The 27648-nt window shown below is 40.5% G+C and overlaps 1 protein-coding gene across 1 annotated transcript; it reads left to right on the top strand.

The window, feature by feature from the left end:
* Positions 1-36: 36 nt before the first annotated feature.
* On the top strand, positions 37-26767 carry CDS1 (CDP-diacylglycerol synthase 1; the record flags this gene model as incomplete). Its single annotated transcript, XM_084203910.1, has 13 exons — positions 37-159; positions 8196-8323; positions 11302-11398; positions 14602-14699; positions 15010-15149; positions 16723-16781; positions 19086-19168; positions 20629-20716; positions 21761-21829; positions 22769-22921; positions 23508-23627; positions 25408-25511; positions 26638-26767. The coding sequence occupies exons 1-13, from the start codon at positions 73-75 to the stop codon at positions 26765-26767; spliced, it is 1356 nt and encodes a 451-aa protein (XP_084060036.1). The 5' UTR covers positions 37-72.
* Between the last annotated feature and the right edge of the window lie 881 nt (positions 26768-27648).

The raw sequence follows: 27648 nt of genomic DNA, 5'->3' as shown, positions 1-27648 counted from the left end.
CCCTCCCCGTCCCGATCGCGGCCCCGCCTGCGCCCGCTCGCCGCCGGGTGGGCGCTGCGCTCCCGCGGCGCGATGTCGGCGCGGCGGCGGCGGAGGGCGGCTACAGAGCCGGAGGAGGAAGAGGAGGAAGAGGAGGAGGAGGAGGCGGGTAGCGACAAGGTGAGGACGCGCGGGGGTGGCGGCGGCGGCGGCTTTTGGGGCAGGGGGACAGCGCTGCCTCTCCCCACGGGCCCGGACCGCGCCGCCCGTGGGCTCCGCGCTGCGCTCCCGGCCCCAACATCAGGCTCCCTCCCGGTCCCTCCCGGGCTTGTAACGCCGCCGCGCTCTCGGGTGGCGGGAGTAGAGAGAGGGCCAGGTGCCAAGTTAGGGGTTGTGTGCCCGCGCGTGTTTTACCCCGTTGCCATTCCCCCGCGGCGAGACCGAAATGGGAGCGGCCCGGCTCTCTCCGGGCCCGCAGCGAAAGCTCAGCGCCGTAGCTGCGTGTCGTATCTCACCTCTCGACTAGGGAGCTGATGGCGTGGTGTAACCCCAGCCGCTGCTGAGCGCCGCACGGCCGCTCCCTCACACCCCTCGTTTCCCCCTGCCCGGTGGGATGGGGAGGAGAGTCGGGGAAAAAAGGTAAAACCATTTGATTGAGATAGGAACAGTTTAATAATTGAAATGAAATAGTAACATTACTGAAAAGGGAGATGACAAAAGGGCATATAAAACCCAAGGAAGTGCAAGTGGTGAATACAATTGCTTCACCACCTGCCCAAGGACGAGCAGCAATCAGCCTTTCTCAGCCAATACCCCCCAGGAGTGCCTTTGGCCAGCTCAGATCAACTGTTCTGGCCCCTCCTGGCTTCTTGTGCACCTCCCTCACTGGCAGAGCACGGGAAACAGAAAAGTCCTTGACTTGGGCTAAGCAGTGCTCAGCGAAGCCAACACATCTGTGTGTTATCAACGTTATTCTCCTCCTAAATCCAAAACACAGCGCTGTAGCAGCTACTAGGAAGAAAATTAACTCTATCCCAGAGAAAACTGGGAGACTGGCCCAGGCAAAGAGCACGCTTCAGTGTGGTTGGGCCAGTCCAGTAGCACTGGAACTAACTCAGAACAGTGATCTGCTCCATTTAATGGCTGTGTCAGCATTTCCTGAGCAACTCTTTCTGCTTTATGGCCTGTTAAGTGATAGGCATTCACCTCTGGCCTGGAAAAGACTTACAGTATGACATTTCTGCTAAGGCAAGAGGTTTTTGAAATACTGAGTCTATGCATCAGGTTCATTACAGTGGCAAAACAGCCACAGTGCTGTTCTTTTGTTTGCTGTGGAGTTAAGGCTTATCTCTACAAAAAGCTAAGCACATCACCCCATTACAGTTGCTAATTGTCTGAATAAAATGAAAGAGAAGGTCTCATTTGGGTAACTGGAATTAAAGTTTTTAAAAAAAGCTTTCTAATAGCTAAATTGAGGTAGCAATATGTGTGTTTTTACTTGAATCAGTAACTGCTTAAACTTGCATGGATGTCGATGTTGCTGAGTGTGTAGCCTGCCTTAGGCGTTGTGGCAAGGAACTGGAAAGTAAAACTCAAGACTTTTTATTCCATGCTTTGGTTGCTTTAATTCAAAGCCAATGAATTTGCAAATTTGTAGTGCTGTCCTACATTGAGAGCTGTGATCACATAAGGTAGTGTTTAGACTATAGCTGTGCATATTATTTCTCTGTAGATGAGAATTAACTTTTAAACATGATTTCTCATCACAGTGTGCTCCAAAAACTGTTTTTCCGTGGAGATACTCTGGTTTGCTTTATTTTGCAGAGTAAGTTTATTTCTGAGGTGTGCAGTGAGCTGCCTTCAAAGAATTCTTGCTGTTCAAAGCCTCTGCTACTCAGGCCTCCGAAGGGTTCCTCTAATCTTGGTTTACCTGTGGGATTTTCAGAGAGGAAAATGCTGTTCTTACTTACATGCATACTGTGGTTTTTACTCCAGCTACTCGACAGCTTGGTGCTTCATCCCATTTTGGATGATGTTGAGTAGACAGGAGGCTGGTGCTGTGTATGCAGCCAGGATGCTGGTTACAGGAGATGGATTTCAGCGTGCATACATTTGTGTTCACTCCAACAACAGATATGAAAAGCCTTTTCCACTGCACAAGTGACTTTCTCATGGGTTATTTATGGGACCCTCTGTGTTCCCACTGGAGTTGTTTAACCTATCTGCAATGTGCCCAGCGCTGGTGCCCCTTGTCGTGGCTCACAAGTGACAGTAAGAATTGATTTTACATCTTAAGATGGCTTTAGTGCCATTGGTAACTGCAGAGATAAATCAGTATTTTGTACTGATTTTGTACTGTACAGTGGGTCACGGTTTGGGACTCTGTTTTTAATTTGAGCACACACATAATGTCTGCTGTAGGTGATTTGATGAGTAGCATCTGGTCATCAGGATTCACAGGTGTCACATTATACAGCTTCCTAGATGGTTATCACTCTGCTCTATCTCTTGCCTGGACTTTGCAGCAAGTGGAAACTTTTATTGTTCTCTGGCTATTTTGAGATGACCTTTTTGGTGTGGTGATCCTGTATTTGGGCTCAAAACTGGTTCTTTGGCCGATAACTACTCAGGATAGCCATGATGCCGTGCGTTTGCGCTGCTTTCTAGAATGCAGCTCAGAAACACCACCCCCTTCATCGCTTGTAATGAAGGAGAAAACTTGTTTCTTTGGATTGTACGAGCTTCATTCTGCTTCTGCTCTTGTTGGCCCAAACCAAGCCTTCCATATACATAAAGGCAACATGCACCTTCTTTTGTCCAAGTAGAGAAGCCCTCTGTGTTTATTGAAGAACTCCAGAAACACTAAATACGTTTGAAGGTTTTTCTGTATTCTGCTTTGAGCCCTGTTTTCCGTGTGCTATCTGGTAGTTTTCATGTTGCACTTATCATATCCATAGGTGCTCATTTCCCATTGAATTTAAGTGAAGCTGTTGGGGATTTTCTTCCTCATTTGCATGCCTTTTTGTCCCTAATTTGAAACAACTGGTAGCTATTTCTGTATTGATGTAGTTTCAAAGGAAAGTTAAATTCCTTGGTTTTGTATGAAGGAATATGATACATCCTTTGTAAAAGCTTCTTGAAGTTCCCAAGCTCTGCAAGTCTTAGCATCTCCAGTTGCTCACTAGCTTGTTGAGCTGGTGACATTTTCCAAAATTGCTGTGAACATGGCTTTGCCGTGCCCTGCAATTTCACAAGTTGGTTGTTTTCTTTGTATTGTCCTGTGGCATACAGGAGTGATTTTTTGGTTGTCACTTTCTTACTTCCTGCTCCTCGCCCTGGCTGCTCTTTTCCTAAGAACATCTGGTCAAAGTGCTTTCATAAATACTCTGAGCATGAGGAGAAAGAGGAATGACTTGGCATTCAGATGCTGATCTTCATGTGTTCGTGATTCTTTTAAAATTTCAATTGTTTGTTTTCTTTGCTACAAAGCAAGGGACAGTGCTTTCAAATTCTTCCCGAAAAATTAGCATATCCTGGAAGAAATCATACAGTTATTCTTCTTTGTACTGTACAGAGTTGTCAGAGTAGGACAGGGAGGGGGAATTGTGATTGCATTGCATTGCTGGCTGTTAATCATTTATAACTACAAGAAGCTTGGAATCACTGAATGCTGTTTCTCTTGTGGCATTGAAAGAGCTGTTTCTGTTCCATGGGACAGCTCTTCCAGGGAATCAATTGCCAGAGAAGTTGCTCAGACCTGTGAAGTTCAGTTTGGTGCTTGAATCTTTGATGTCCAGAGCCTCAGAAACCTGCTGGGAGATAAATGAAATTCCTAATTGCAGTATAGCCTGTCTGCCATGGATCACTTAGTTACTTCATTGGGATTATTTCTCTTGGAGTACCCCAAAAATGGATCACTAGAATTTTCACAGAGAAGTCTAACCTCTATGTGCTCTGCTACAAGCATGGTAATAATAATCAGGGCAGACTATTTCCCAGCATCTGTTTTCTTGGAAATGGTGTTGAATTAGTACTAATGCAGAGAGTGAAGGGTCAGTAGTTTCCAGTCATTGATTCGGTGTGTGCAGGTCTCTCGTCTGTGTTTCTGCATATGTCAGGCTTTAATAGTTTGGAAAAAAAGGTTTCATTATTCAGGATCTACTGATAGTTTGATATCTTGGCTTCAGAGGAAGGTATCAAGGTACAACTAATTAAATACTCTACAATGTGTTCTAACTAACCTATTGACTTTACTTTGGAACTTAAGAGAGACTGCAGAAAGATCAAAGATGGAGAAGAAAACATACTTTGAGTAACACTTAGGCTTATAAAATGACAATAACTAAATTATTTTGCTCATTGACTTTTTCTCATAAATTGTTGGACAGTGGCTTTATTTTTTCAGTTGCTCTTCAGAGGGATTTACATTCTCAAAGAAGAACATATTTGCTGTCTACTTAGGAGTTCCTTATGGTGTCCTGGGAAAATGCCATACAAGAGGAACCCTGCAAGTGCCTTTGTAACCAGAATAATTCTGGTGCGTGGTTTGCTTGGCATGTATTAATTGTAGTGGAGGGCATGTGGTACAAAACAGCACTTCAGATGTGTGGCCTTTTAGATGATGAAAGATGGAGAGGTCGATTTTTCTCTTCATGACACACGGCTGTATTTCATAAGCTGTTGCAAAATAGTGGGCAAGCAGAAATCCACATGGAAACCTAATTTATGGCAAGATGTCACATGTTTTGAATTCCTGATATAGAGGCTCAACCTCTTGACTGGCTGAGTTTCCCCCTTTTTATGGCCAAGTATTTGTGTTCTTGTAGAGAAGATTAAGCACAAGGATGAAAGTCTTGTCTTTTGAGAATACTAGACTTAAACTATCTACCCCTTACAGACACTTTCTGTGTGAATCAAGCAGGCAGGAGTGGCACACTGTATATAAATAAACAGTCCTGTCACCAGCAGTTTGAAAACTCTAGGAAAAAATCCAAACACCTTGGATAAAAAACTTAATTTGGAGTGGGGTTGAAAGGTTTCCTAGGCACTTAGGACAGTACAACCTGTGCTGTCCTAAGTGCTCAATTAGCCTTTGTAAACCTCCTAAATACCTGCTCACTGTGTGAAAACCACGGCATTTCCCACAGACCTTCACAGGTCCTTGATGTTACTGTGTACTAAGCTTGGCCACATCTCAAATCTGAAGAGCTGGAGAAGGAAGGGCTGCTTAGGTATGTGCTGAACTCCAGAACTGCTTCTACAAGGTCAAGCTGCAGTAGCAAGGCTCTTGATTGTTGGGTTTTTTTCAGGGTTTTTTTTGAGTGCTTTTATAGTTATTAACTTGGTGTTTCCTTCCATAATGATTGTTGTTATTTGTGGCTATAAACTGGAATGTTTGTAATCAATCACATAAAATAATGTAGAAAATTATTAGCAAAGAAGTCTCGTCCCCCACTGATGGGGTTCTAAGCACTTGATGCAGAAGACAATTAACTAGCTTTTAGTGAGCTATGTCCTCTTTGGCTCCTGAGTTTACAAATTAAATGCCTCATTCAGGAAATTGTTGTGGCTGTGATAGCAGTTAACTGGAAAATAGAGCATTCCTGGTAATTTTTGAAGTATGTTGCACAGGGAAGTTGAAGATAGTTGAGGTGTTGATTCCCCCTGGTTATTTTAATAATACGAGGCAAAAAAAATGCACCAAGTTCTAAGGAACTTGTGGGTTGCACCAGCCAAGCTCCCATGAGCTGCTGAAAATCACATCAGATAAACACAGGCCCCTTCTTCCAGCTGGTTATATACTCTGAAGAAAGCTCTGCACTCCTGAATTCAGATGTTAGAAGTAGCAAATTGAAAGTATTGCTGATAATGAGGTGCTTGTAAGTGATAATTGTGTGTTAAAGATCAGAGGGACGAAACTAAATATGATTTTTTAAAAATTGTTTAAACACAATTGTTTTCTGCAACACCAAAGTGGAATAAAAAAGTTTGGGGATATTCTTAGTTCTGAGTGCTTAGAAGAGAGAACATCTCTGCCATCTGCAAGCAGGGATTAATATTAAAGACGCTAAGTCATGGTCTTAGGGCTAGGATTACTGCCTGTCATCTGCGCAGTGAGTGGTGTCTTCTAGACAGCTTGCTGCACTCCAGAGCAGGTCACAGGAGTTGAAACATGGCTTTTGGAGAGGGCTGTGATCCCCTCAATTGCACCTATAGGTGATTTCCTAGGCTATGGTACAGCACTGTGAGAAACATCTCTGAATAGCAGGGTTGTGAGTGTGGTAATTTTTGATTTCTTTATGTGCTTTTTCAGGTGTTCTACTAACTTTCTGAAGTCTAGACCAGAGCTTGTTTGCTCTTGTTACTTATATCATTATAGGCAGAGTCTGCCTAATTATTCAGCTGTGGGGTTTCACGGTCTGGGGAAACATTGATGACCTTTTTGAAAGAAGTAAATGGTGTAAAATTGATGATTTCATCCTGGGCATGTATGTGGTACATCAAGTGGATGAGAAAAACCCAGCCCTAACTTTAAAAAAGAGAGGATGTACCTACCCACTTGCCTTGTGCATGTGCGTAGTGCCAGCACATGGTCTCAGGTTCTGAAAGGTTAAAAGCACTGTCTTAATGGAAAGGATGGTGTTTTTCCTCTGATCCAGTGCCCCTGGAGAGCCTGGGGAGGGTCTGAGGTTGGAGACTGCAGCACCCTGGTCAGCTCCTGACCCCTGGCCCTCCGCAGCCCGACGCTGAGGTGTGGGCTGGGCCCTTTGCTTTGGGCCACCAGCTTTGTGAAACTTTATTTTCTGCCTCGTGTTGTTTACAGAGGCCAGGCACTGGGACAGAGGTTACACCGAAGTGCAGCCGCAGGGAAAAGGCCATGGATTATCAACAGAGTAACCAAGCTGGGCTTGGGTGGGATGACTGAGGGTGTAAGCACCCAAATTCTGTGGTGTCTTGTAGTGGGGGTGAAAGAGAGGATTTACCTCTGCTGGCTTAGAAAAAGTGACAAAAATACTCAGAACAAGGGAAGAAAGTAATATTGTTATGGAAGAGTAGGAAAGAAAAGCAAAGGTTTCTAATTAATGGAAATGGAGGAGAATGGAAATAAGGAGAAAGAACTGAGATTAGGAAGTTGGAAAGAGAGAGAAGTGAAGAAATAGCATATAGCAGTGGAGAAGAAAGTTTAAAGTACAGTTACTTAACAGTCCCCAGAACTATTAAGAGCTGATGAACTTGAGGCACCAGGGCAGGCTGGAAGCTGTTGGAGATTGTAAGAAGGTGAGGTGAGTCAGGGAGGTCAGGAAGTTCAGGTCTCAAAAGAGCCAGACACTGAGCTAGAGATTGCTCTCTGCATTACTGCTGTGCCAGGGCTGAGTGCAGATTTCCAGCTCTCTGGAGCTGTGGTGTTTGCAACTTTAGAATGACTGAAGTCACCCTTTGTGTTGGCTTTAACAGAGGGAAAAATAGTCCTGATGTTGTGCTCTGAAAGTTGGTGACAATTTGTATGTTGTCACCAAAATTTGTACATTGTCACCAAATACCTGTTTTGCATTTGGGTTAGACCTGCAGTCTGTCTAGATGACGTCTTCTCTAGCAGTCCTCAGTGAGCAGTGAAGAAAGAATTATAGTGTTGCAGTCATACACAAAATTATTTTGAGTAATAACTCTGTCCTTGGGACACTTGCTCACCTTGGTTTGGTTTTGGATTGTTCTTTTCAAGCCTGAGATTTCAATGTACCGCGTATAAAACTGCCAGCAGCCTCTTCTCATTGTATAAAGGACTGTTTTTTCATGTATTACATTTTCTATTTTTTCTTCTTAATGTGACATTTCACCTTCACCTTATTCCATAGAAGGGTAGTTTGAGCTGTAGAGGGAATGTGCTAGAGGCTTGGGGATTTCTGGAAACTCCAGTATTCTATGTCAGCTGGAGTATTTCTGGAAACGTATATCCATGAAAAAGTGATGCCTAGAAGGGAAGTTTCCTGACTACAGCAGGTAATATCACAACATCCAAGTACAGGCCTTCCTATAAACATTTACTGGCATACATTGATCTCCTACAGCATCTCCTGTTTCACTAGTACACCATTCTTGTCTTTTAGAAGGTAATGCAAATATCATCAGTTCCTAAACTAATGTTTGACTCAGAATATCTGATAATCTTTCATTTTGTATTGAGTTTTCTGATATTTTTATTTTTCTTTTTGTAATAGGAAGTGGATTTGGAAGAAAGACTTCATGAGTTGGACCTTAGAAGTGATTCGGATATTCCTGATGTTCCTCCACCAACAGACAGCACTCCAGAAATCCTCAAGAGGGCTTTGTCAGGCTTATCTGCCAGGTACAGTGAAAGAAGGAGATCTCAAATTTAACAGCTGGTGGCTAAAAGTCATACAGATTATGTTGCAGTTTTAAGTCTTACAAATTGTACTGCAGTTTTGAGTTTTATATGGTAGATGTGAAAATTTCAAGGATAAATTGTTGCTGGATATTATTGTTCTATTTATGCTTTGATAGTCCCTTCAGTGGAATATTTTTTGTGTACACCTGTGTTCACCCATTGCATGCTTTTCTAAGTAAACATAGTTTACATAAATACCTACTGAGTCTGAGCATCGCAATAACATGGCCTAAAGAACTTGAATTACACAGTGATCATTTCTGGAGGTTGTAATAAACTGATAGCCTACCTCCAAGATTGAGAGGGGGATTGGTTTATGAATGAAAAGATGTGTAAATTTTCAAGATAAGGTTTGCTAGATTTTTGTGATATTTCCACTTCTAAATAATTTGCTGTACAGTTAAATACATCATAGCTGATATGTCCATACTTTTTAAAGCAATGCTTTTTTTTTCCTGCTGTTTCTTTTCAAACTTAAGTTTCTACCTCCAACTTCCCAGGATCTTGATGTCCAACAAATGTGAGGGGATGTGTATGTGTACAGATAAACACATACACATAGATAGTTGTGTGGACCTGCATATTCATGAAGGCTGTTGGATAAAGTTCCTTGTATAATTTTTATGCACTCCCTTTACAACACCTGATCAGTCAAACGCTTTTGGGACAAGCAAGTTGCATTATGGTTTTTCACTGACACAGTGAAAGAGCATTTAGGTGATAGATACTAAAAAACTACCTACTAAAATAAATATGCGTGTCATATACATGTTATGCTTAATGTAACAAATTAAGCAATATGCAGTGTATATTTTAGAAGCAACTTAGGTCTTGCAAGAGTCAGAAGAAGGATCGCTAATCCAGACTATAATTAAAACCTTCCAAATCCTTGTAAAAAAATTGGTCTCCAGCAGATATCTCCAACAGCACTGTGAAATGAGTTTTTTGCCTTGCTCATTTCCTAGTCTGTTGTCCGTTTCTGTTATGTGCATGAGCTATAGGCAGATGTAATGTTTCAGGTTTTAAAAAGCCTGTTTCTTAACTGCACCAGTGGTGAGTAGAATGTGATAATCTCTATGACCATCACACTGCAAGGAGTGTCTCTTTCAGAGTTCTGTCATTGTGTTAAATGTGGAAGTCTTAGGTCACCAAATCAGACTTGTTCCAAAGGGCATGGTGATACCCAAAGCCTGCAACTAAGAGGCGCAGCTGAAACCTTTCCTGTTTCATGGGCTTGAAATTCTTTATTGGAGTGTTTGCACCAAGGTGCACAAATTAAATTCTTGGTGCTTTATGAATGCCAGAGTTGGAATTACCTGCCAGTTCAGTAGCCAGCAATCCCAGCAGAGTCATTGTTCATCACGTGCAACATGGGTGGGTTGCACTGTAACTTTTAGAAATATGGATACTCCTTGTATTTGACCTTTGAAAGAAATAGTATCTATAACTTTCTAGCAGAGAGATAGGATACAATAAACTTGTCAGGTGGCTTCCTAAATTCTGGAGCTTCTTATCTTACTGAAGTTGTCTTTCCAATGCTGTGCTTGCCAACACCCTCAAGATAACATGTGGTATTTTAACATTACTCATAAAGGGAGAAGCTGAATTCTTCTGGAGGAGGCTTAGGCTTGTGCACTATGGATATGCCACCAGGGCCAAGCTGCTACTGTGTATACCGCATCGTATAGCAGCAAAACATGTGATGGAGCCTCTTCTGCCTCTATTCGGATACTTAAGCCAAATCCAATTAGTGGCTGTAGCTGCCATTAACCTGTCAATGAGTCACATTCTACAAAATCAAATGATTGAATTTTACATTGGACCCAGAGTCTGATTTGAAACTATCACTGAACCAGGTGTATCTCCTGATGAAGCAGTGAAACACAAGACTAGTGGCAAAGCAAAACATTAGGAAGAATATTTTCAGGCTATCGTGGGGGCTTTGTGTTTAGCAGTAGCTTGTGATTAGTTGCTTCAGCGGACTTTTAGAGGAAATGGCCTCAAATCGTGCCAAAGGACATTTAGGTTGGATGTTACAAAAATTTAATTTAGGAAAGAGGTTTGGAGTTAAATCTTTGGAGAGGTTTAATTTAGGAAAAAGGTCAAGCATTGGAACAAGCTGCCTGGGGAACTGGTACAATCACCATCCCTGGAGGTATTAAAAGATGTGTAGATGTGGCAGTCAGGGACACGATTTAGTGGTGGACTTGGCAGGGCTAGGCTAACAGTTGGACTCAATGATCTTAAATGTTTTTCCGGCTCAAATGATTCTATGACTCTGTAGTAACAGAAATTTTTGTCCTGTTTTCCTTAGGTAGTCACCCCCAGCTGCCAAGATCTACAAGGTCAAAAGAGTACAGCTAGTTTGAGCCATCAACCCCAAGTGTCACATATTCTCCTGTCCTGGTTCCAGTGCTCACAAGAGCATAGGACTGCTTCCAATAGATAACCCGCTTCCTGGCAAAAGAGCTACTTTGCTGTAGAAAGGAGGTTTTGTTTGGAGATTCTGTTGTGCGTCTGTAACTCCTGAAGGAATCATTTGCTTTTTACCTGGCAGTCTTACTTACATATGCCAGCCTTGGCATGGCTGGGCTCCCATCAGTCTTGCAGCTGACGTGAGGGTCCTGATGTATTTTCACAGCAGCTTCAAGATGGGGTTGCACCAATTCATTGCAAATGACATTTGGCAGGGTTGAGGTAGCACATGGGAAGAAGAAAGGTGTCGAACTTTAATTTCTTTTATTGTGCATCCTGTTCAGTAGGATAGTTGCTTGATTCTGTGTTTCTTGCTATGCATTGATTAAACACAAGAACTTCTGCTTTTCCCACTGTTTCTAATACAGTTTAATTTCTAGTTAGCAGAGGAAGTGGAATTCATTTTCATTTATAACTGCTCTTGCTGCTTTTTTTTTTAATAGGTGGAAAAATTGGTGGATTCGTGGAATTCTCTCCCTAGCAATGATTTCTGGTTTTTTTCTGATTATATATCTGGGATCATTTATGCTGATGCTTCTGGTAAGTTTATTTAAATGCATTTTTCTGTGTGAGAGTTATTTGATCTCTTCATTCATCGTGCCTGAGCTGAAAGGAAACTGCATGGCCAATTCAGAGCAATTGTCTTTTATTTCTGTAAATGTAAATACTTCTGAAAAACACTTGAGGGATTCAAAACTGGACCATACAGATGAAGGACTTCCTATATACTGTAATTTTAATTTTTTTTTTAGGAATTAAAGTAGCCCCAAGAAGTTGAATTACTGTTGCCTTGCTTAACTACTATCATCCATTTCATTGACTAGTTTGTATTGCCTACTGTTGCATGTTGAGGTTTGTTTGAAAAAGCAAACAAGTAAAAATCAGACCAAAACCAATTCAAGGAAAACTCCAGACCCACTAACAAGAGAAAAACTCTAAAACCAAAATATTAAGACCGGTGCAATTTTGAGGCTAAGGAAAGCAGGCAGCCCTGGCCTCCTGACTGCAACTGGCACTGAAAGGCTTTCGTTAGACATGCTCCTTTAATTCCATATTTATCTATGAGGCTTCATTGTGGCCTTGCATTTATCTGTAAGTTGGAACTAGATCCCTTTCTGAGGTACAGACAAAGTGTATTTTTAGGTCATGAAGTGAAATAGTGATGAGGATAACAATAAAAAACTTATAATAATCTTCATACATGCTATATAGCAGGTCAGCCTTTACTGCTTCTTTGCACCATTTTAATTGCTAGTATTTTTATGGAATGATGGTTTAACTATCTTTGCCAGTCTTAGAAAGGAACAAACAGGAATCAAGCTTTTAATATGCTGAAATTGGTTCTTCTAGGTAACTGCTTCAATTTTTGCCTCTAAGTTTGTTCAGGTATCAAAATTTTTAAACCTTTTTTTTTGCCTCCTATGAGGCAATTTTAGGATTTAGGTATTTATAAAAATTTTAGGATTTAGGTATTCCTAAAAACATTTAGGTTGGAAAATACCTTTAAAATAATTGAGTTGAACTGTTAACCCAGAATTGCCAAGTCCACCACTAAACCATGTCCCCAAGGCCCCCTCTACAGATCCTTTAAATATCTGCAGGGATGGTGATGCAATCACTGCCCTGGACAGCATCTTGCAATGCTTGACAGCCCTTTTGGTGAAGAAATTTTTGTCAATATCCAATCTAAACCTCCACTCCCATCTAAACTGAGGCCATTTTCTTTCACTTGTTACCTAGGAGAAGAGACCAACCCCTGTCTCCCAGCTCAGGGGACGGGGTAACCAGCTCAACAACTGGTCTTACCATTAAAGAGGCAAAGAACCTCAGCTTGTTCCTTGTCACTGTGTTTCCTCCTGCATCCAACAAAGGATGGAGCTTCTCCTTAGCCCTACTTTTGCTTCTGATGTCTTTATAGAGGTAGTTTTTATTGTCTTTTATGGCAGTGGGCAGATTAAGTTCTCATTGGGCTTTGGCCCTTCTACTTTTCTTCCTGCATGACCTCACAACGTCCTTGTAGTCATTCTGAGTCACTTGCCCCTTCTTCCAAAGGTCATAAAATCCAGTGTCTTATGAGACTGGAATGCTGTTTCACCAGCATTATGGTCTGCATTACAGTTTCTACACCTGAATTAGTCTGGTTAATATTTCCTGTTTTCAGGTGAATGACATAACAAACTACTAATTCATTGCCTCATTCATGGAGGATTTTCTTTTTTGTGTGTGAAGAAGCAACAAAAAAAGCCTTTTTAAATTGCAGGTTGCTGTAAAAAGATTTATTTTTTTCTGCTTTATTCTGTAAATCAATCCTTTAGTAGTCACTTACATTTGAGAATTATGATTATGAACTAGAAGGAACTAATTAATTTGCAGGGTGATTTTGTTTATTCATGGTATACTGTGAGATTGCAATCACGGGCAAGAAGTTAAGACACGAAACAAAAAGTAATCATAGTTAGTAGAGAATTGTAATAGAGCTCCTCTTTTGTGCCATAAAGCAACAAGTCTGTCTTCTATTAAAATGAGCTGGTAATTAAGTTGAAATTTGAGACTGCATAAAAAGGAGAATGGAGGGAAAAACCAGTCTTGTTCATGAATTATTTAATTTCACGGGAATAAAATAGCTTGTATTTAAATAACAGTTGTTATTTAAATAACAGTTGTCATGTTAAAACCAAATCTCAATACTGGGACTGAAGATGCCCAGAGACTTGTAGGAAGAGTAATCCAGTGAGGTTTGGAGGACAAGACCCGAGACTCTCTAAAGAGCTGGAATGTGTGCTCTGCCTTTGCCGGCTACTTGGGTAACAGGCTTCCATGGCTTGGATCCTGGCGCCCTGCTCCACTGTAAAGTGCAATCCTGTGACGTTGCTCTTGCCCACAGCATTTAAGTTTTGTAAGGTTGGCCAAGCAGAAGAAAGAGCACAAGATAGGGGAGCTTCAAAATTAGCTTGCTGGGGTGGTGTAAGCCTTCGAGCGCGCGTTCGGGTGTTGAGCAAGATGAAATGCGCGGCTGAGCGCGGGCGGTACGGGGTGCTGCGAGGCCCCGTGTGCCGACGGCGGGCTGGTGCTCCAGCCCCTGCGTGGCGTTACCCGTGCGCTGAGTTTGGCCATTCCCCACGCCTGGGTAGGGTGATCCGCTCAGAGACTGCGGGTTGGACAGACGTGCAGAGTCCTTTGAAGCCCAAAGGCATGACAGGACTGAGGTCAGCAAAACAAATGAAAGCCTGGGAGGGTGTGACATTCAGACCTGGGTTAGATGAGCTTTGCCTCTAATCATAAAGGCTAATTACCCTTAATGAGATGCTTGCAAGTGAAAGACCTAGGTGTCCTGTGTTGCACAGCTAGTTTTTTCCATTGGGCCCAGAAAATATTTCTAGAATTAAATGTAAAGATAAAACTTAGCCAAAAGAAATAGGAGAGTTTTCTTTACAGGAAACGCTTCTGACCTGATGCTATCAAACTGTTTTAATGCAGAAAGGTCAGGAGCTTTCTCTTGTTTCACAAGTATATGCTTGAAGCTAGCCCAATGTGGGGCTTTTTTTCCTTCATATACAGTTTGGAGATTTTTTTAAAGCTTTAAATGGAGCTTAGTTTTTCCTTGGATTTGATTTGAAGCTGTTTTCTGACTGGAATTTGACTTCAGAATAATGTCTTCCCTTAATGCAGGCTGCAGTGCTCCTTACTGCCTGTACGAAACAACTGCAGCATATTTACAAAGTTTTTTATTTCTCTTATTTTAGGTCTTAAGCATCCAAGTGAAGTGTTATCATGAAATCATTACTATTGCTTACAGAGTCTACCACTCGTATGATTTACCATGGTTTAGATCCCTCAGCTGGTGAGTAGCAAGCCGGAACATCAATAAGCCAGGATGTGACACTTAAATCATCCTCTTCCTCACCTGTTGTGGTGGAATGACAGCTTTGTGGGTCATGTGCAGACATAAAACTTGACATCTGTCTCTAATACAGAATTTTGTAGTTGTGTTCCCCCTGTGAACTTGGACAAATCAGTTGGCATTTTATTACTTATTTTTTTAACTTGTTATAAATAAATCCCTGTTTGTTTGGGTTTTTTTTTTTTTTTTAAGAATTGCATTTAATATATATTGTCTTATTAAAATAACTGTTAGATGTTGCATCTTGCAGGTACTTTTTGCTCTGTGGGAACTACTTCTTTTATGGAGAGACTGTAGCTGATTATTTTGCTACATTTGTGCAAAGAAGAGAACAGCTGCAATTCCTCATTCGTTACCACAGATTTATATCTTTTGCCCTCTATTTAACAGGTAAGTGCAGGAAATCACAAAAAGGAAAGAACTTTGTGCTGCATTTGCTCATTTAATTTTAAAATATTAATTACTCCCCATATTAATTTAAAATATTAATTATTCCCCATCATTATGCACTTCCAGTTTCTTTTTCCTCTTAATGCTTGAGGAAATGAGGTGGTTGCAGTTATATTTTTCCTGTGAAAAGATGAGTACAAATTTTGCATTCACTGAAAAGAAGAAAGCAGCCTAAACAAGGGGATGATCTTGAGACAGTTGAGATAATAGTGCTCAAAATAGGCTGGCAAGCATTAATTTTGATTGCTGAAGACCTGGTGCTATTTTGGCTGGCTGTAGGGATAACTTCTGTGTGTAATTGCTGTGCTGGGTTGATTCTTTACTGTGCAAGTGTTCTCCTAGGTCTCCAGTAATAGGATTTACTAATATATTTTTAAACTGATTAGTCAAAATGCCTGAGTCTTAATTTTGTCTGCAACATATTCAGATACTTTCCTAATGGAAAAAAATTCCTCCCTGTCCAAAAAAAAACTTTTTAAAAGCCCTTTTTCTAGGAAGAAGAGATACAAGTTGGTACTTTTTTGGGGTATTGCCTTGTGAACATGTACATACATTTTTTCAGCAATGCAGTTTAGCATAAAATTAAATCAGCTGAGGACTCAGATTGGTTTCAGGGACAAGGGCCTGCTATGCTACAAATATTTCTAAAGTGTACTGAAAAATCTGATCTTTGTGATGATCTGTCAGTTTTTCTGCTGTTGGTTTTTGTTTATTTGGTTTTTTTTTTCTTAAACCAAATAAAAATTCTGCTCAGTGCTTAGATCACAAACTTGAAACCAGCTTTGCAGGACTTGACCTTTTCCAGCTGGCTTTGTCTTGGGGAAACTAACTTGAATAATGCCTTGTGAGCTGGTGAGGGGAGACCTGAGACAAGCCAAGCGTGAGCAAAAGGAGGAGGCAGAGCATGGCAGAGCCCCCTGGTGTTGGGCTTGTGAGGTCACTCAGGGGCTGTCCCCAGGGTTCAGGGTCTTTTGAGCACCTCTGGCCCCCTGTTGGTGCAGGAAGATGCCATAGGAGAGAAGAAGCGCTCAATTAGCCATCCAGAAAATTCTTTTTGGTCAGCTGAATTCTCCAACACCTGTGCTTCACACTTGCATCGCCTGCAGTCATATGCCTGTTTGGAGGAAAGGGGCAAGCTGGTCTTTTCCTTTCACTTATTTCTGTTAAGTATTCAAAACTAGTTTGTTGACCTAGCTTTCAAATGGTTTTTAAAAGTGATGATCTCCTTTGCTAAAAATTGATATCCACAGTAGGACCTTGTGTGTTCCTAGGGGGTTGTTCTTTACTGATGGCTTACTATGGATGTTCTTTACTGATGTTAGCTACATCTGTGTCAACTAAATCATAGTCTTGTGTGAGAATAACTGTATATGTACTTTTAACTGAATATAGGCCAACAATTCTAGCAGCAGAGGGATTAAAAACTGCTTCAAAGGAAGAGGATTACTGGTATATCACAGTTCAGTGTCATTAAATATAAGATGCTACAAACTGCACCTGCTTTGTTTTACAGGGTTCTGCATGTTTGTTTTGAGTTTAGTGAAGAAACACTATCGTCTGCAGTTTTACATGGTGTGTATTACCCCCTTTGCTGTGCTCATTCCCGTTCTGATTGCCACTAGAAACAGTCATGGCCATATGCTCATGAAACAGTTCAGAAGAGCGGCGTGGAAAATGCGCTTAAAATGAGTTACATGAAATCAAGTCATGGACTGTAGCTGTTCACCTTCCAAATGATGATGATGGTGATGATATTGCAGGATGTGGCCTCTCAGTCAGTACAAGCTGTCCTTGGTGAGGCCTTGTGCAAGTCCAACATGATATGTTTCCCTTAGTGATAGGCTGATATGAAAGAGGTGCCTGGAGAAGATAGATGCATCTCCCTGCGAGGTCTGAAGCCAAACAGTTCAGCATTGCATGGAAAGTGATTCTTGTGATTCAAGTGTTGCTTTCTAGAGGCCCCACTGAAGTACCCTGACAGGTCTTGATCCTTAATGCCTGTGTGAAATATTTATTCCATGACATTTCACAGCTGTTCTGGTCTTTTGCTCTGCAGTGTCTCAATAGAGCATTGATGTATTAAAAGAAACCAGCATTGTCATCTCTCGTATTTGTCCACCTAATAATCAGCATAGTAGCTAAGCAACAACATGAACCTTTTTCTTATGTGTATCTTATACGTTGAAAACTCATTTTGTAACATTACAGGTTAAAACCAAAGCAAACACCCAAAACACCCCACTGACAACACATCACCTCCCACTTCTATGTAGGAATGATTAGAAATCACAGCGAAACAACAGTGCAGTACAGCTCCTGTCTTGAAAGAACTTGAGCAATCAGGGCATTGCACAATTTGAAGATTTCCTAAAGCTCTGGTAATGCAGTTAACCCTTCTGTTTCTGCACTGCTTTAGGTAGCACTTTACCATTGAGGATTCCCAATTCTAGACCAGGGCTTAAGTGAGCCTTATAATAACATGTAAAAAGATCTTTTACTCAAAATAATATACCCTGTTTGTAAGAGGGTTTACCTGACAGTGAGATGCGGCTTTTCTAGTCTTTCTCTTCTAATCTGCAAAAAATAAAAACACACCTCCTCATCTTCAGATTGGCACAACCTAAATATATTCACTCGCCATGATTTTTTTCCTTTTTCCTCTTCTGGAAAGAAGGTGAAAATGTGTAGTGTCAGTCACATGACTTGGTGTCAGCCCAGAAAACATTAAAATGTGACTACCCAGGAATCACAACAAAATGAAGCCATATATCTGCTGTGTAGCAACACAGTGTTTAGGAAGAAAAGGAGAGTCTGTCCCATCCCTGGAAGTGTCCAAAGCCAGGCTGGATGGGGCCCTGAGCAGCCTCGTGGTCTAGTGGAAGGTGTCCCTGCCTGTAGTGAGGGTGTTGGAGCTTTGTGATCTTTAAGGTCCTTTCCAACCAAGCTGCTCCAGGATTCTGGTAGAGTACACATTTGGGTTTGGGGGGTATTCCTGTGTCACTGTACAAATACTTAAAACTTTGCTTCAGAGCTGTGTTAATCAGCAGGTAATCCTTTCAGAAAGCTTTTGTCATTTCTTGTAGCCTCCCCACTCCGCCCTTTAAGGCTTCTTGAGTTGCCTTATCTGGAAGTAGAGTCTGGCTGCCATAGGTAAACACATGTGATAAGAGAATTGAAGAAGTAGGACATTTTGAGTGTAAATGGCCCAGATATTTAAAGTGCTTAAGTTTGGTGTATTGTGAGGAAACTACCAGTTCTTGATTTAAAAGCGTTTGGAATATAAAATCTATTGCAGAATCTTTATTGGTAACCTGTTTGGAAACCACTTTATTGTACACTGCCTCTACAGATTAAACACCAAGTACATACAGTAGTTCTGAACTAAATGATTGTTTAAATGACCATGCCCTTAAAAACAAACACTTCATTTTTGCTAATCCTGAGAATTTTCATGTTTCATAAGTTATGAGAGACATCCACATCTGTGTAACAGTACTCTTTCATGAGCAGTTCATTGCTATTTTATTGTTACAGTTCTAACATGTCTGTTATATGTATATACAGAATATCACATTGCTTAGACTTCTTTGCTGCTTTCATGCTGGAAGTGTATGTCTTATTAAATCAGGTGTTAAAACTGCATGTTAAAAAATTCTGGATGGAGGTAAGTGATGAAGAGACCTGCTGAAGTTTTTGAACTTGCTTCAGAAAGGCAGCTCACTTGTGATATACTGTATGCACACATCTCTTGCATTGTCACTAGAACTGGTCTTCCTGGGGAGCTCCTCAGTAGCTCCTGTAGCTGATGTGCCAGGATTTATGGAGGTCTATGGGTTGGTGTTTTCACTAACTGTTGTGTTGTTGCATTGTTAACAGTTCGCATGGACTCATGTCACTTTGCTGATCACTGTAACTCAATCTCATCTTGTCATCCAAAATCTCTTTGAAGGCATGATCTGGTAAGGGGACAGTAACAAACTGATTTGTACCTCTATTGCATTGAAAAGTTGGTTCTTTTGCATAGATCTGGTTAGGGAATAATTGTGGAAACAGTTAAGCAGGACGAATTATAGGAGCATTAATGTGTAATTGGAAGGGGAATCAGAGGAATTGGGAGTGGAGGTAAAGCATAGAGGAGAGGAAGCAGAAACCTCTTTATCTAGATTGACAGACACAAGTCTGATAGTTTTGAACAATCACTTCATTTACTTGCAGGGAATAGGATTGATTGCATGCCAGGTCAGATAGTTTCCACAGCATTTTGCTGAACAGATGAATATCCAGCAATTCTTTTGCAATTACTTTGGAGCTTTGAGTTGCTCAGAGCTATTGAAGTTGGATCATTTAATTTGAAATCCCCAATCTGACTATGTTCCCTGCAGCCTGTCCTGTTCAAATAAATTCAGAGTACTTAAAATATTTTAAGAGTTTTAATCTTGGTAATGGTTGGGCAACATTTGTGCCTCATTTTCAGTAATACATTAAATTTTGGCAATGAAGTTAAACTTGATTATGTAAAGCCACTCCTTAGAGAGTGGGTGTGTTTTCTTACCCCTCTCCTTCAGGGACAGGGTAAATTTCAAGTTGAGAAAGAAAGAAGAAGCATGTGGAAGATGGTTTGTGTTCTTCCAAGGACATAATGCTGTATGTTCTCCTCTTCCTGATATTTGTACATCTGGGGAGATTTTTGAAGACAAGGCATACTTAGAGTTAGAAAGAAAGCCCAAATCCTGTGACTAAGTTTCTATATACAAATACTTTTCATAGTGATTACGATCACATGTCAAAAACTGACCTAGTTGCTTTGCTAGCCTACTATTTCTTATTGCCACTCTTGCTAGGCAATTCGGCAGGAGATCAAAAAAATCTGACTTTTAGCTTATTAACACATCCCTGCTTTGAAAAGGAGGGGAAGAAAAGAGACATTAATGGGCTTGAATAACAACTTCAGATGCACTCTGCATGCAAAGAACATTTTAAAAGCTGCTCCAAACTGACAAGAAGGGAAAAAAATATAAGGAAAACTATTTTTTTAAATTTAGCTGTCATTTAAACTTTTTGAGTAATTTGCTTGTCTTGATGTTACAAAAAACTTTAACATGTTGATTTCTTCTTACCTGTGGTACCAGTCTTTAAGCCTGATAGGAAAAAGCCAGCCTGTTCATGTTTTAAGCTCATGCATCAAAATAACACTTTAACTTGAACTAACATGAATCTGTTATGATGTAGTTTGGCTGAAGACTAAAACCAGTATAGCTCTGTTGTGCTCACGGGGTACAAGGCAAACACATTATGAAACATAATTCCTTCCAAAATACTGCAGAAAAATTTCCCAGAAAGAAATTTGGCTCTTTCAGTTTTTGTCGGGTGTTTAGGTTCAGGCAGTTTTTCTCTGTGAAAATTTAATGTCTTTCTCTAGGTTTCTGGTTCCAATTTCAAGTGTTATCTGCAATGACATTACTGCTTATATTTTTGGATTCTTCTTTGGCAGAACTCCATTAATTAAGGTAGGTGCTTAGGCACTTCCTTGCTAACAAGCTTTTACAATTTATAGCAATTTTGTTACTTGTTCAAAAACATGTTAATGGGAAAAAATACTTTACACTGTACTACATGATTCACAGCTTTGCTAAAAAATCCCAAACTGACTAGCCTGTTCCTGAAAATTTGAATATGGGAAACTGGGATTAATGTGAATGTGATATTGGCGTTATGTGATAATGCAGTTTGAGCCTATTGCATCATTTATAATTGCATTCTTTTTGGATGTCACATGCAGATTTGGCTGCATACTTACTGCACAGTAACTTTTTTGAAATAAGCCACTAGTCCATATATATCTGCTCCTCTTGTTGACTGAGAAGGGCTCAAGCATTAATCTTCCTGTTCTGGTAGAATATGCAAGACCCCACAGAACACCACAAATTATTTTCATGATGTCGCCATGTTAACTTTTGGAGATTTAGTTAGTTCTTATACTAAAATGCTCTTAAATTGAAAATGTGGTAGAATTTGGTAACAGTTTGGCACACTGGTCTCTCTAGTTATTTGCTCTATTGGTTATCCAGTCCGTGTGCAGAAAGCTGGTGACTTCTGAGGAGCATCCCCAGCAGTGGGTGTGTCACACCTGGATTTCTGGCACTATCTAAATGGGCACTTGCTTGCAGAGCTCTCCAACAGAGCTGAGGTGTGCTTGTGCAGATCTCCCAGTCTTCTGCTTGAAGGGAGTTCTGCAGCTTAATCTGGGTGAGATGCAGCCAGAGGCCAGCAGCAGCCTTCAGACAGCAGCAGATGGGATGGGAGCTCTCCCTTTCCTCAAAGTGGCCACTGCTGCCAGCCAAAGTTGGCTGGTTGGCTTTTTCCCACCTTGCCTGGAATGGGTTGTGGCCATAATCTTCTATTTATCACATTCCTGCTGCAGCTGCTGACATTAAGTATTTCACACAAACATTTGAAAAACAAAGTAGGGGGTTAATTTTCACAAGCAAGGTCAAGAAATACAGTAAAAAAAGAGTGCAATGATGGACTAACACTATCTCTGTTGTGCCTAGCTGTCTCCCAAGAAGACCTGGGAGGGGTTCATTGGAGGCTTCTTTTCCACTGTTGTATTTGGATTTATTGTAAGTAAGCACAGGACACTCATAGAACCAAAGAATGGTTGTGTTTGGAAGGGACCTTTAAGATCATCTCATTACAATCCCCCTACCATGGACAGGAACACCTTCCACTACCCTAGATTGCTCAGAGCCCATCTATCCTGGTCTTGAACATTTCCAGGCACATAGGAATTTCTTTGTATAGAATCAGTCTTCATATTTTTACTTGAAATAACCAAATTTATAACTAATTTTATCTCAAACTCCTGAAAGCCTCAGGGTTGGGGTGTTCTTTTGCCTAGAGAATTCTGCCAATTTATAACTAGCTGGAAAGGGTAGGCAAGGTTTTAACCTCTACTGAAGACATCATATTGACTATTTTCTGCCATTTCTGTTACAGTATCTGGAATAATTTTATCTATTACTTTCATCCCTATTTTGAAATTGAAGTTTATCAATAGCATTATTTATGCTTTGTAGAAGTAGTCCTTCTGTGTTACATGCTTTATAATTATATTTCTCCTGAAAAGCAATTTACTCTAATGATATGCACAGATGATAATACCATCATAAGTAACTGTTGTGATAAGTAATTTGTCACCAAGGTCAACAGAACTCATAATAGCCAAAGTTAGTAGAGGAGATGTTCAAGTTTTAAGGGACAAGTGAACTGCAAAAAAATTGAGGGGATGACATTTTTGGATTTTATAATACTGAAGATAACTAGATAGAAATCTGAGAGATAGAAAAAGGAAAATAATTTGGGAAATCATCACTAAGCTCATGGAATATCTGCCTTGTTGAGGCACTCTCTAGTTAAGGCAGGCTGATTTTTCTCCATTCTGTCTCTCTTATTAGAAAGATTTTTTATTACCCTGAGCTTGTGGTGATAACGCCATTTACTGTGGGGTTTTGAGCGTAATAACAAATGCCTAATTCAGGAGTTCTTGTTTTGCTTTTCAGTTTTCCTATTTTTTGGCTCAACATCAGTATTTTGTCTGCCCTGTGGAATACAACAGTGAAACAAACAGATTTGTGACAGAGTGTGAACCTTCAGAGCTCTTCCAAATGAAGAAGTACTCTGTGCCACCATTGCTTCAGGCTGTGTTGGGATGGGTAAGGGGAAAAAAAACAGGCTTTGGTTAAAACTGAAATCATGCTTCCCAGCTTAAATGGGTTTCCCAATAATTTTGGAAGAGTATCTGAATGCTGGTAAAGCTTAACCTTAAGAACTGGGTCATTACTAAGAGCCCCTCCATTGCTCATACAGGGGATGTGGTCACCCGATCAGAGTCATCGCTGGAGTCACCCAAGGGAACCTGCCTGTGTTCTTGAAGCCTGTGTTCTCTTTGTGCTGCACGTAGATGCCACTAAGGCATTTTGCAAACTTATTTTTGAAGAGCAACCTTTGAATTTTTTGTGGGAAATGGACAAAGGCTTGTTATGGCCTGAATTAGTGACAAGCTGAAGTAAGCCTGTAGAACTTCGTTCTATCTTCAGCTAGTGTGTAACTGCTGTTAGGATTGGAGTTTTACTCTCTTCTCCTCACAGAATCCTGCGTGTTAGTGCCATTACTCCCATGCTGCATGAAAAAGTACTACCAGCAATAGTTATATGTAATGTACTCTCTGACCCTTCAAATATGTAAGCTAAAAATGCCTACAATCAAACATATTGAAACACAGTGTTATTTTTTTTTTAGGAAACGGTGAATATGTACCCATTTCAGATGCACAGCTTTGCACTGTCAACATTTGCCTCATTAATTGGGCCATTTGGAGGATTCTTTGCCAGTGGATTTAAAAGAGCTTTCAAAATCAAGGTATGTAATGAATCCTGAAAGCCTCTAAGTTGTCTTTTGTTTTTCTCTTTGGATTAGATAAATTGGTGTGTTAGAGGTTTTTTAAATCCTTCATTGTAGTTGTGTTTCTATTAAGTTGCAACAATGTTTTGGCTAGTTTTTAGTATCAGAAGCAGGACTTAGTTTTATCAGATAGGTGTGTGTGTGATAGTCTTCAAACTTTGCATAGTCAGCATGTGATTTCAATGCTGGAAATCTAAGACTAATTTGGTTACATAGTTCGGACAATAATTATTCTTCCAAATCATGTTGCAGAAGTGATTTAGACAAGCAAGGTGTGAGATATTATACTTGACATGAAAGACAATCTGTAGACACCTCAAAAGTTCTGACAGTGGTTTACTCTTCAGATTTTGGCTGGCTGGTTTTTACGGGTGACATTGGTGTCACAGGCAGATGCTGGTGTGTCAGGCTCACCAAAGTATGAGATGTTTGGCTGCCTTTGCCAAACATCTGCCTTGTAACAGGAGTGTGTACTGGCAAATTATGTGACCTGCTGCCCTCTATTTATTGCAAGGTGTACGCTGTCGCTTGTGGCAATGTTGTCCTTGGCTGGTATTAAATGGCAGCAGGAGTATGGCAAGAGGGCAGCCCCAAATTTCTCCCGACCTTCTTTATGTCTTGGTAGGACTGCTGTAATTCTTACCCTGTTGCTTGTTGTTGTTTGTGTTGTTGTTCCGTATGTCCACCAAGCTGGCATGTGCTTTGCACAGAAGTGTGTAAACCTCCCTGTTTGTGCTGAGCTCCTGTACATGTGCTTGTACTTACCCCTCTTTCTCATGCTGGTCCCAGCAGCTTGCCCAGTGCTTTGCTGGCTACAGCACTCTCATACCTGTACAGCCACATAGCAAAAGACTGTTTGTGTGAAGAAGGAATTTGGGATGAAAAAAATGCTGCTGAAAAGCATCACTTAAAGTCGATAAGTAAAAAAGTAGATTCCTTTTAAAACTTCTGGCCCCCAAAGTGATGACTTAAGGACTGTCAGAAGTCAAGGATGTTGTGGCATTGCTGCTGAAGGCAGCGCACTCCATGCCTGCCCTGCATTGGGTAGAACTAGTTTAACTTGCTGGCAGTCATCCCACATGACTAAGGTCAGGGTTTCCACTCAGAGAGGACACGAGTGAGTGTGGCTGACAGAAAGGATGCCTGAAGGTATTTTGATTGATAAAGCTGTTCTATAGACAAGCCAGGTAACATAAAGGTAGTGTATCAAGCTTTGTTTGCATCAGAAATATGTATTTTTTTAAGTAGTGATCATTTTTTCACAGTGTTTTTTGATTCTGTTAGATAAATTTACATTGTTTGCACATATTATGGTTTTTAGCTATGGTAGACAATAAAGCATAAAAGGTCTTAAAGAGGAGAATTAGATTCTGCAGAGGCAAGAAACAACAGCCAGCAGCTTAAGAGGTTTGCTACAAAATGAAGTGTGTATAGGCACATAAGTGTTCTCAGTACTGGCACACCTGCACCTGACCTACTGCTGTCCTCTTGTGCGAAACTGTGGACAAATTGCGGCTTTTCCTTTTTCTTCTCACCCCTTGGCTTGCCTTTGCAGTTAAAAACTCCTTTAGCAAAGGAGCCTCTTGCTAATTTTTGTCTCTAGGCAGTGAAACCATGGCTTACTTGCAGTCCTAATGTGCTGCTGTCAAGAGATAACATCATTTGTGTGTTTCACAGGAACCACTGACCATCTTTTTTTTTTTTCTTCTTTCCCCTTCTTGTCCTTCACACCCAAAAGGATTTTGCAGACACAATCCCTGGGCATGGTGGGATAATGGATCGCTTTGATTGTCAGTACTTGATGGCCACTTTTGTTCATGTCTATATCACCAGTTTCATAAGGTATGGACTTTTTACTCCTGAAACATGCACAGGAGCTGTGCCATAATGAATGAATAGGGCTTATGTTAGCATAGCAGAGATTGCAAGTTGCTAAATAGGATTTATCCAGTCACTTCAAATACAGGACTAGTAAGAAAACAATGTCCCTGCCTGGGAACATTGTGTCAGGTTCAAACTATGCCTGAATGTTCCTGTGACTGCTATTGAAAGTAACCTGTGTACCTGAAATACAAGAAAGTTTTGTGTAGATGCCTATCAGAAGTTTTACTAGAATTTGCTGATTACAGAAAGGTATAGGATAGGGTCTCAGGCAGGAGGGCTGTGCAGCATCTGCCTTCATCTTTGGTTCCTAATGAACCAATAGGTTGAGAGACTGCAGTTCCTCCCATGAGTTTCAGTATTTCTCAGTTGCTTTGCTTGGGATTTTCTGGTTTTTGTTTAAGATCAAAATGCTGTAGTTAAAGAAAATATTGGTCATCTTCCCTGAACCCCACCAGCTTTCAACATGAAATAATGGAAATCACAATTCTCTTATAATAGACATTTTAGTTTCTGAGGCAGGAGTGTTTCAAGGGACCAAATCAAGACATGCCCTTAGTTTTGTAAATGGATATGCCTAAAGAATTATTAGATACCTAATCAGCAACAGATTCTTTGCCTTATATTTGATTCATCTTAGAAGTAGATTGTAAGTGGCTAGCTAAAAATGAGGCTGATACTTAGAAAAGCTTGGTTTAATTTGCAGTTTGCTTTACTGACTTGGCCAATTTCCCATTCAGTTCAATAGTACATAGCTTATCTGCCAGGCAACAGATACTAAATAAAGATCTGCTAATAAAAAAAAATTATTACAGTGATAAAAGATGAATCAAGGAATCTTATTTGTCATAAGCCTTCTTAATATCCCCACTTGATAGCAAATAGAAATGCTTTTTAGTTTCTGTTTATATTTAGCTAAGAGTATGCTTTGCCAGTAATGCTGCCCCATGCATCCTGAGGAGACAGACTGGGAGAAATTGTAACTTCGTGTCCTCAAGAAAGGGAAGGCATTGTTTGGGCAGCAAGAAGAAATCTAAAAGACTCATTAGAGCTGTGGTCACAAAAGAATTTTTTTTTTCATTGACAGGGGTCCAAATCCAAGCAAATTACTGAAACAGCTATTGATACTTCAGCCTGAACAACAATTAAGTGTGTATAAAACCCTGAAATCTCACCTCGTTGAAAAAGGGATCTTGCAGCCATCTCTAAGAGGGTAGTTTGTCAAAACAGAGGACTAGAAGAAAACTCCATCTACCAGAAGCCTGCGGAAAAACACTGCAAAAGTGCACATAAATAATGGCTAAAGGAAGAGTAATTTGTAGTCTGGAAAAGGTGAATGTTTCCTGAAATGAATGTGAATGCTATGACTTCCTACTAGGACACTAAGGATTTCTTACTCCTAAAATAATTCAAATGCTTACAAAGTACTGGTACACATGCTTGGCTTAGTTCCTTAGTTCTTAGTTCCTGAGATGGATGGTAGCAGTTGTTCTTCAGCACCCAGCCTAACAATCTTTGTATTTAAGAAAAAAAATTATTAAATTAACTGTAAGCTTTTAATGAATTATTTAAAGCTGTATATCTTAGCAATACCTTTTTGGTCTCCAATTGTTAATGAAGTGTAAACACATCAGGGAGGCAGTAACTTCTGTATAGGCTGATGCTGAAGTTACTATTGGCCAGAAAACACTTGTTAGCTTGGTCAAAGAAGTAGTTTGAGCCTGCTGTATCAGACTACTTGTATTTCCTTAATAGTTATGAAGATTAAGCTTAGCTCTGTTTTTAATTTAACAGCTTTCTTATGAAACCATTTCCTGCTTTCAAGAGAAAAGTACATTTATGGAAATACAGCTGGGCATTGAAATACAGTTGGGTAGTTTGGGCTGTGGAGCTGCTTTTTTATGTTGTTGTTGTTAACATTACGCATCATAAACAAGCGTGTACCTCCAGGAGTAGATTACCTGAGAAATTCTTCAGCCCAATGAACAGATCAGGGAGCATCTGAAGCTTAAGTCCCTAGTTTCCATGGCCAGGTCAGTGTCTGAGGACAGTAATCCAAGCCTTATTCCTTGTGCCTCCTAACTGCTTTGTAGAATAG

This window comes from Fringilla coelebs (genome assembly GCF_963513975.1).
Source record: "Fringilla coelebs genome assembly, chromosome: 4".
Lineage (NCBI taxonomy): Eukaryota > Metazoa > Chordata > Aves > Passeriformes > Fringillidae > Fringilla > Fringilla coelebs.
Note: the sequence above shows the minus strand (reverse complement) of the source record. Positions and strands in the feature narration are given on the sequence as shown.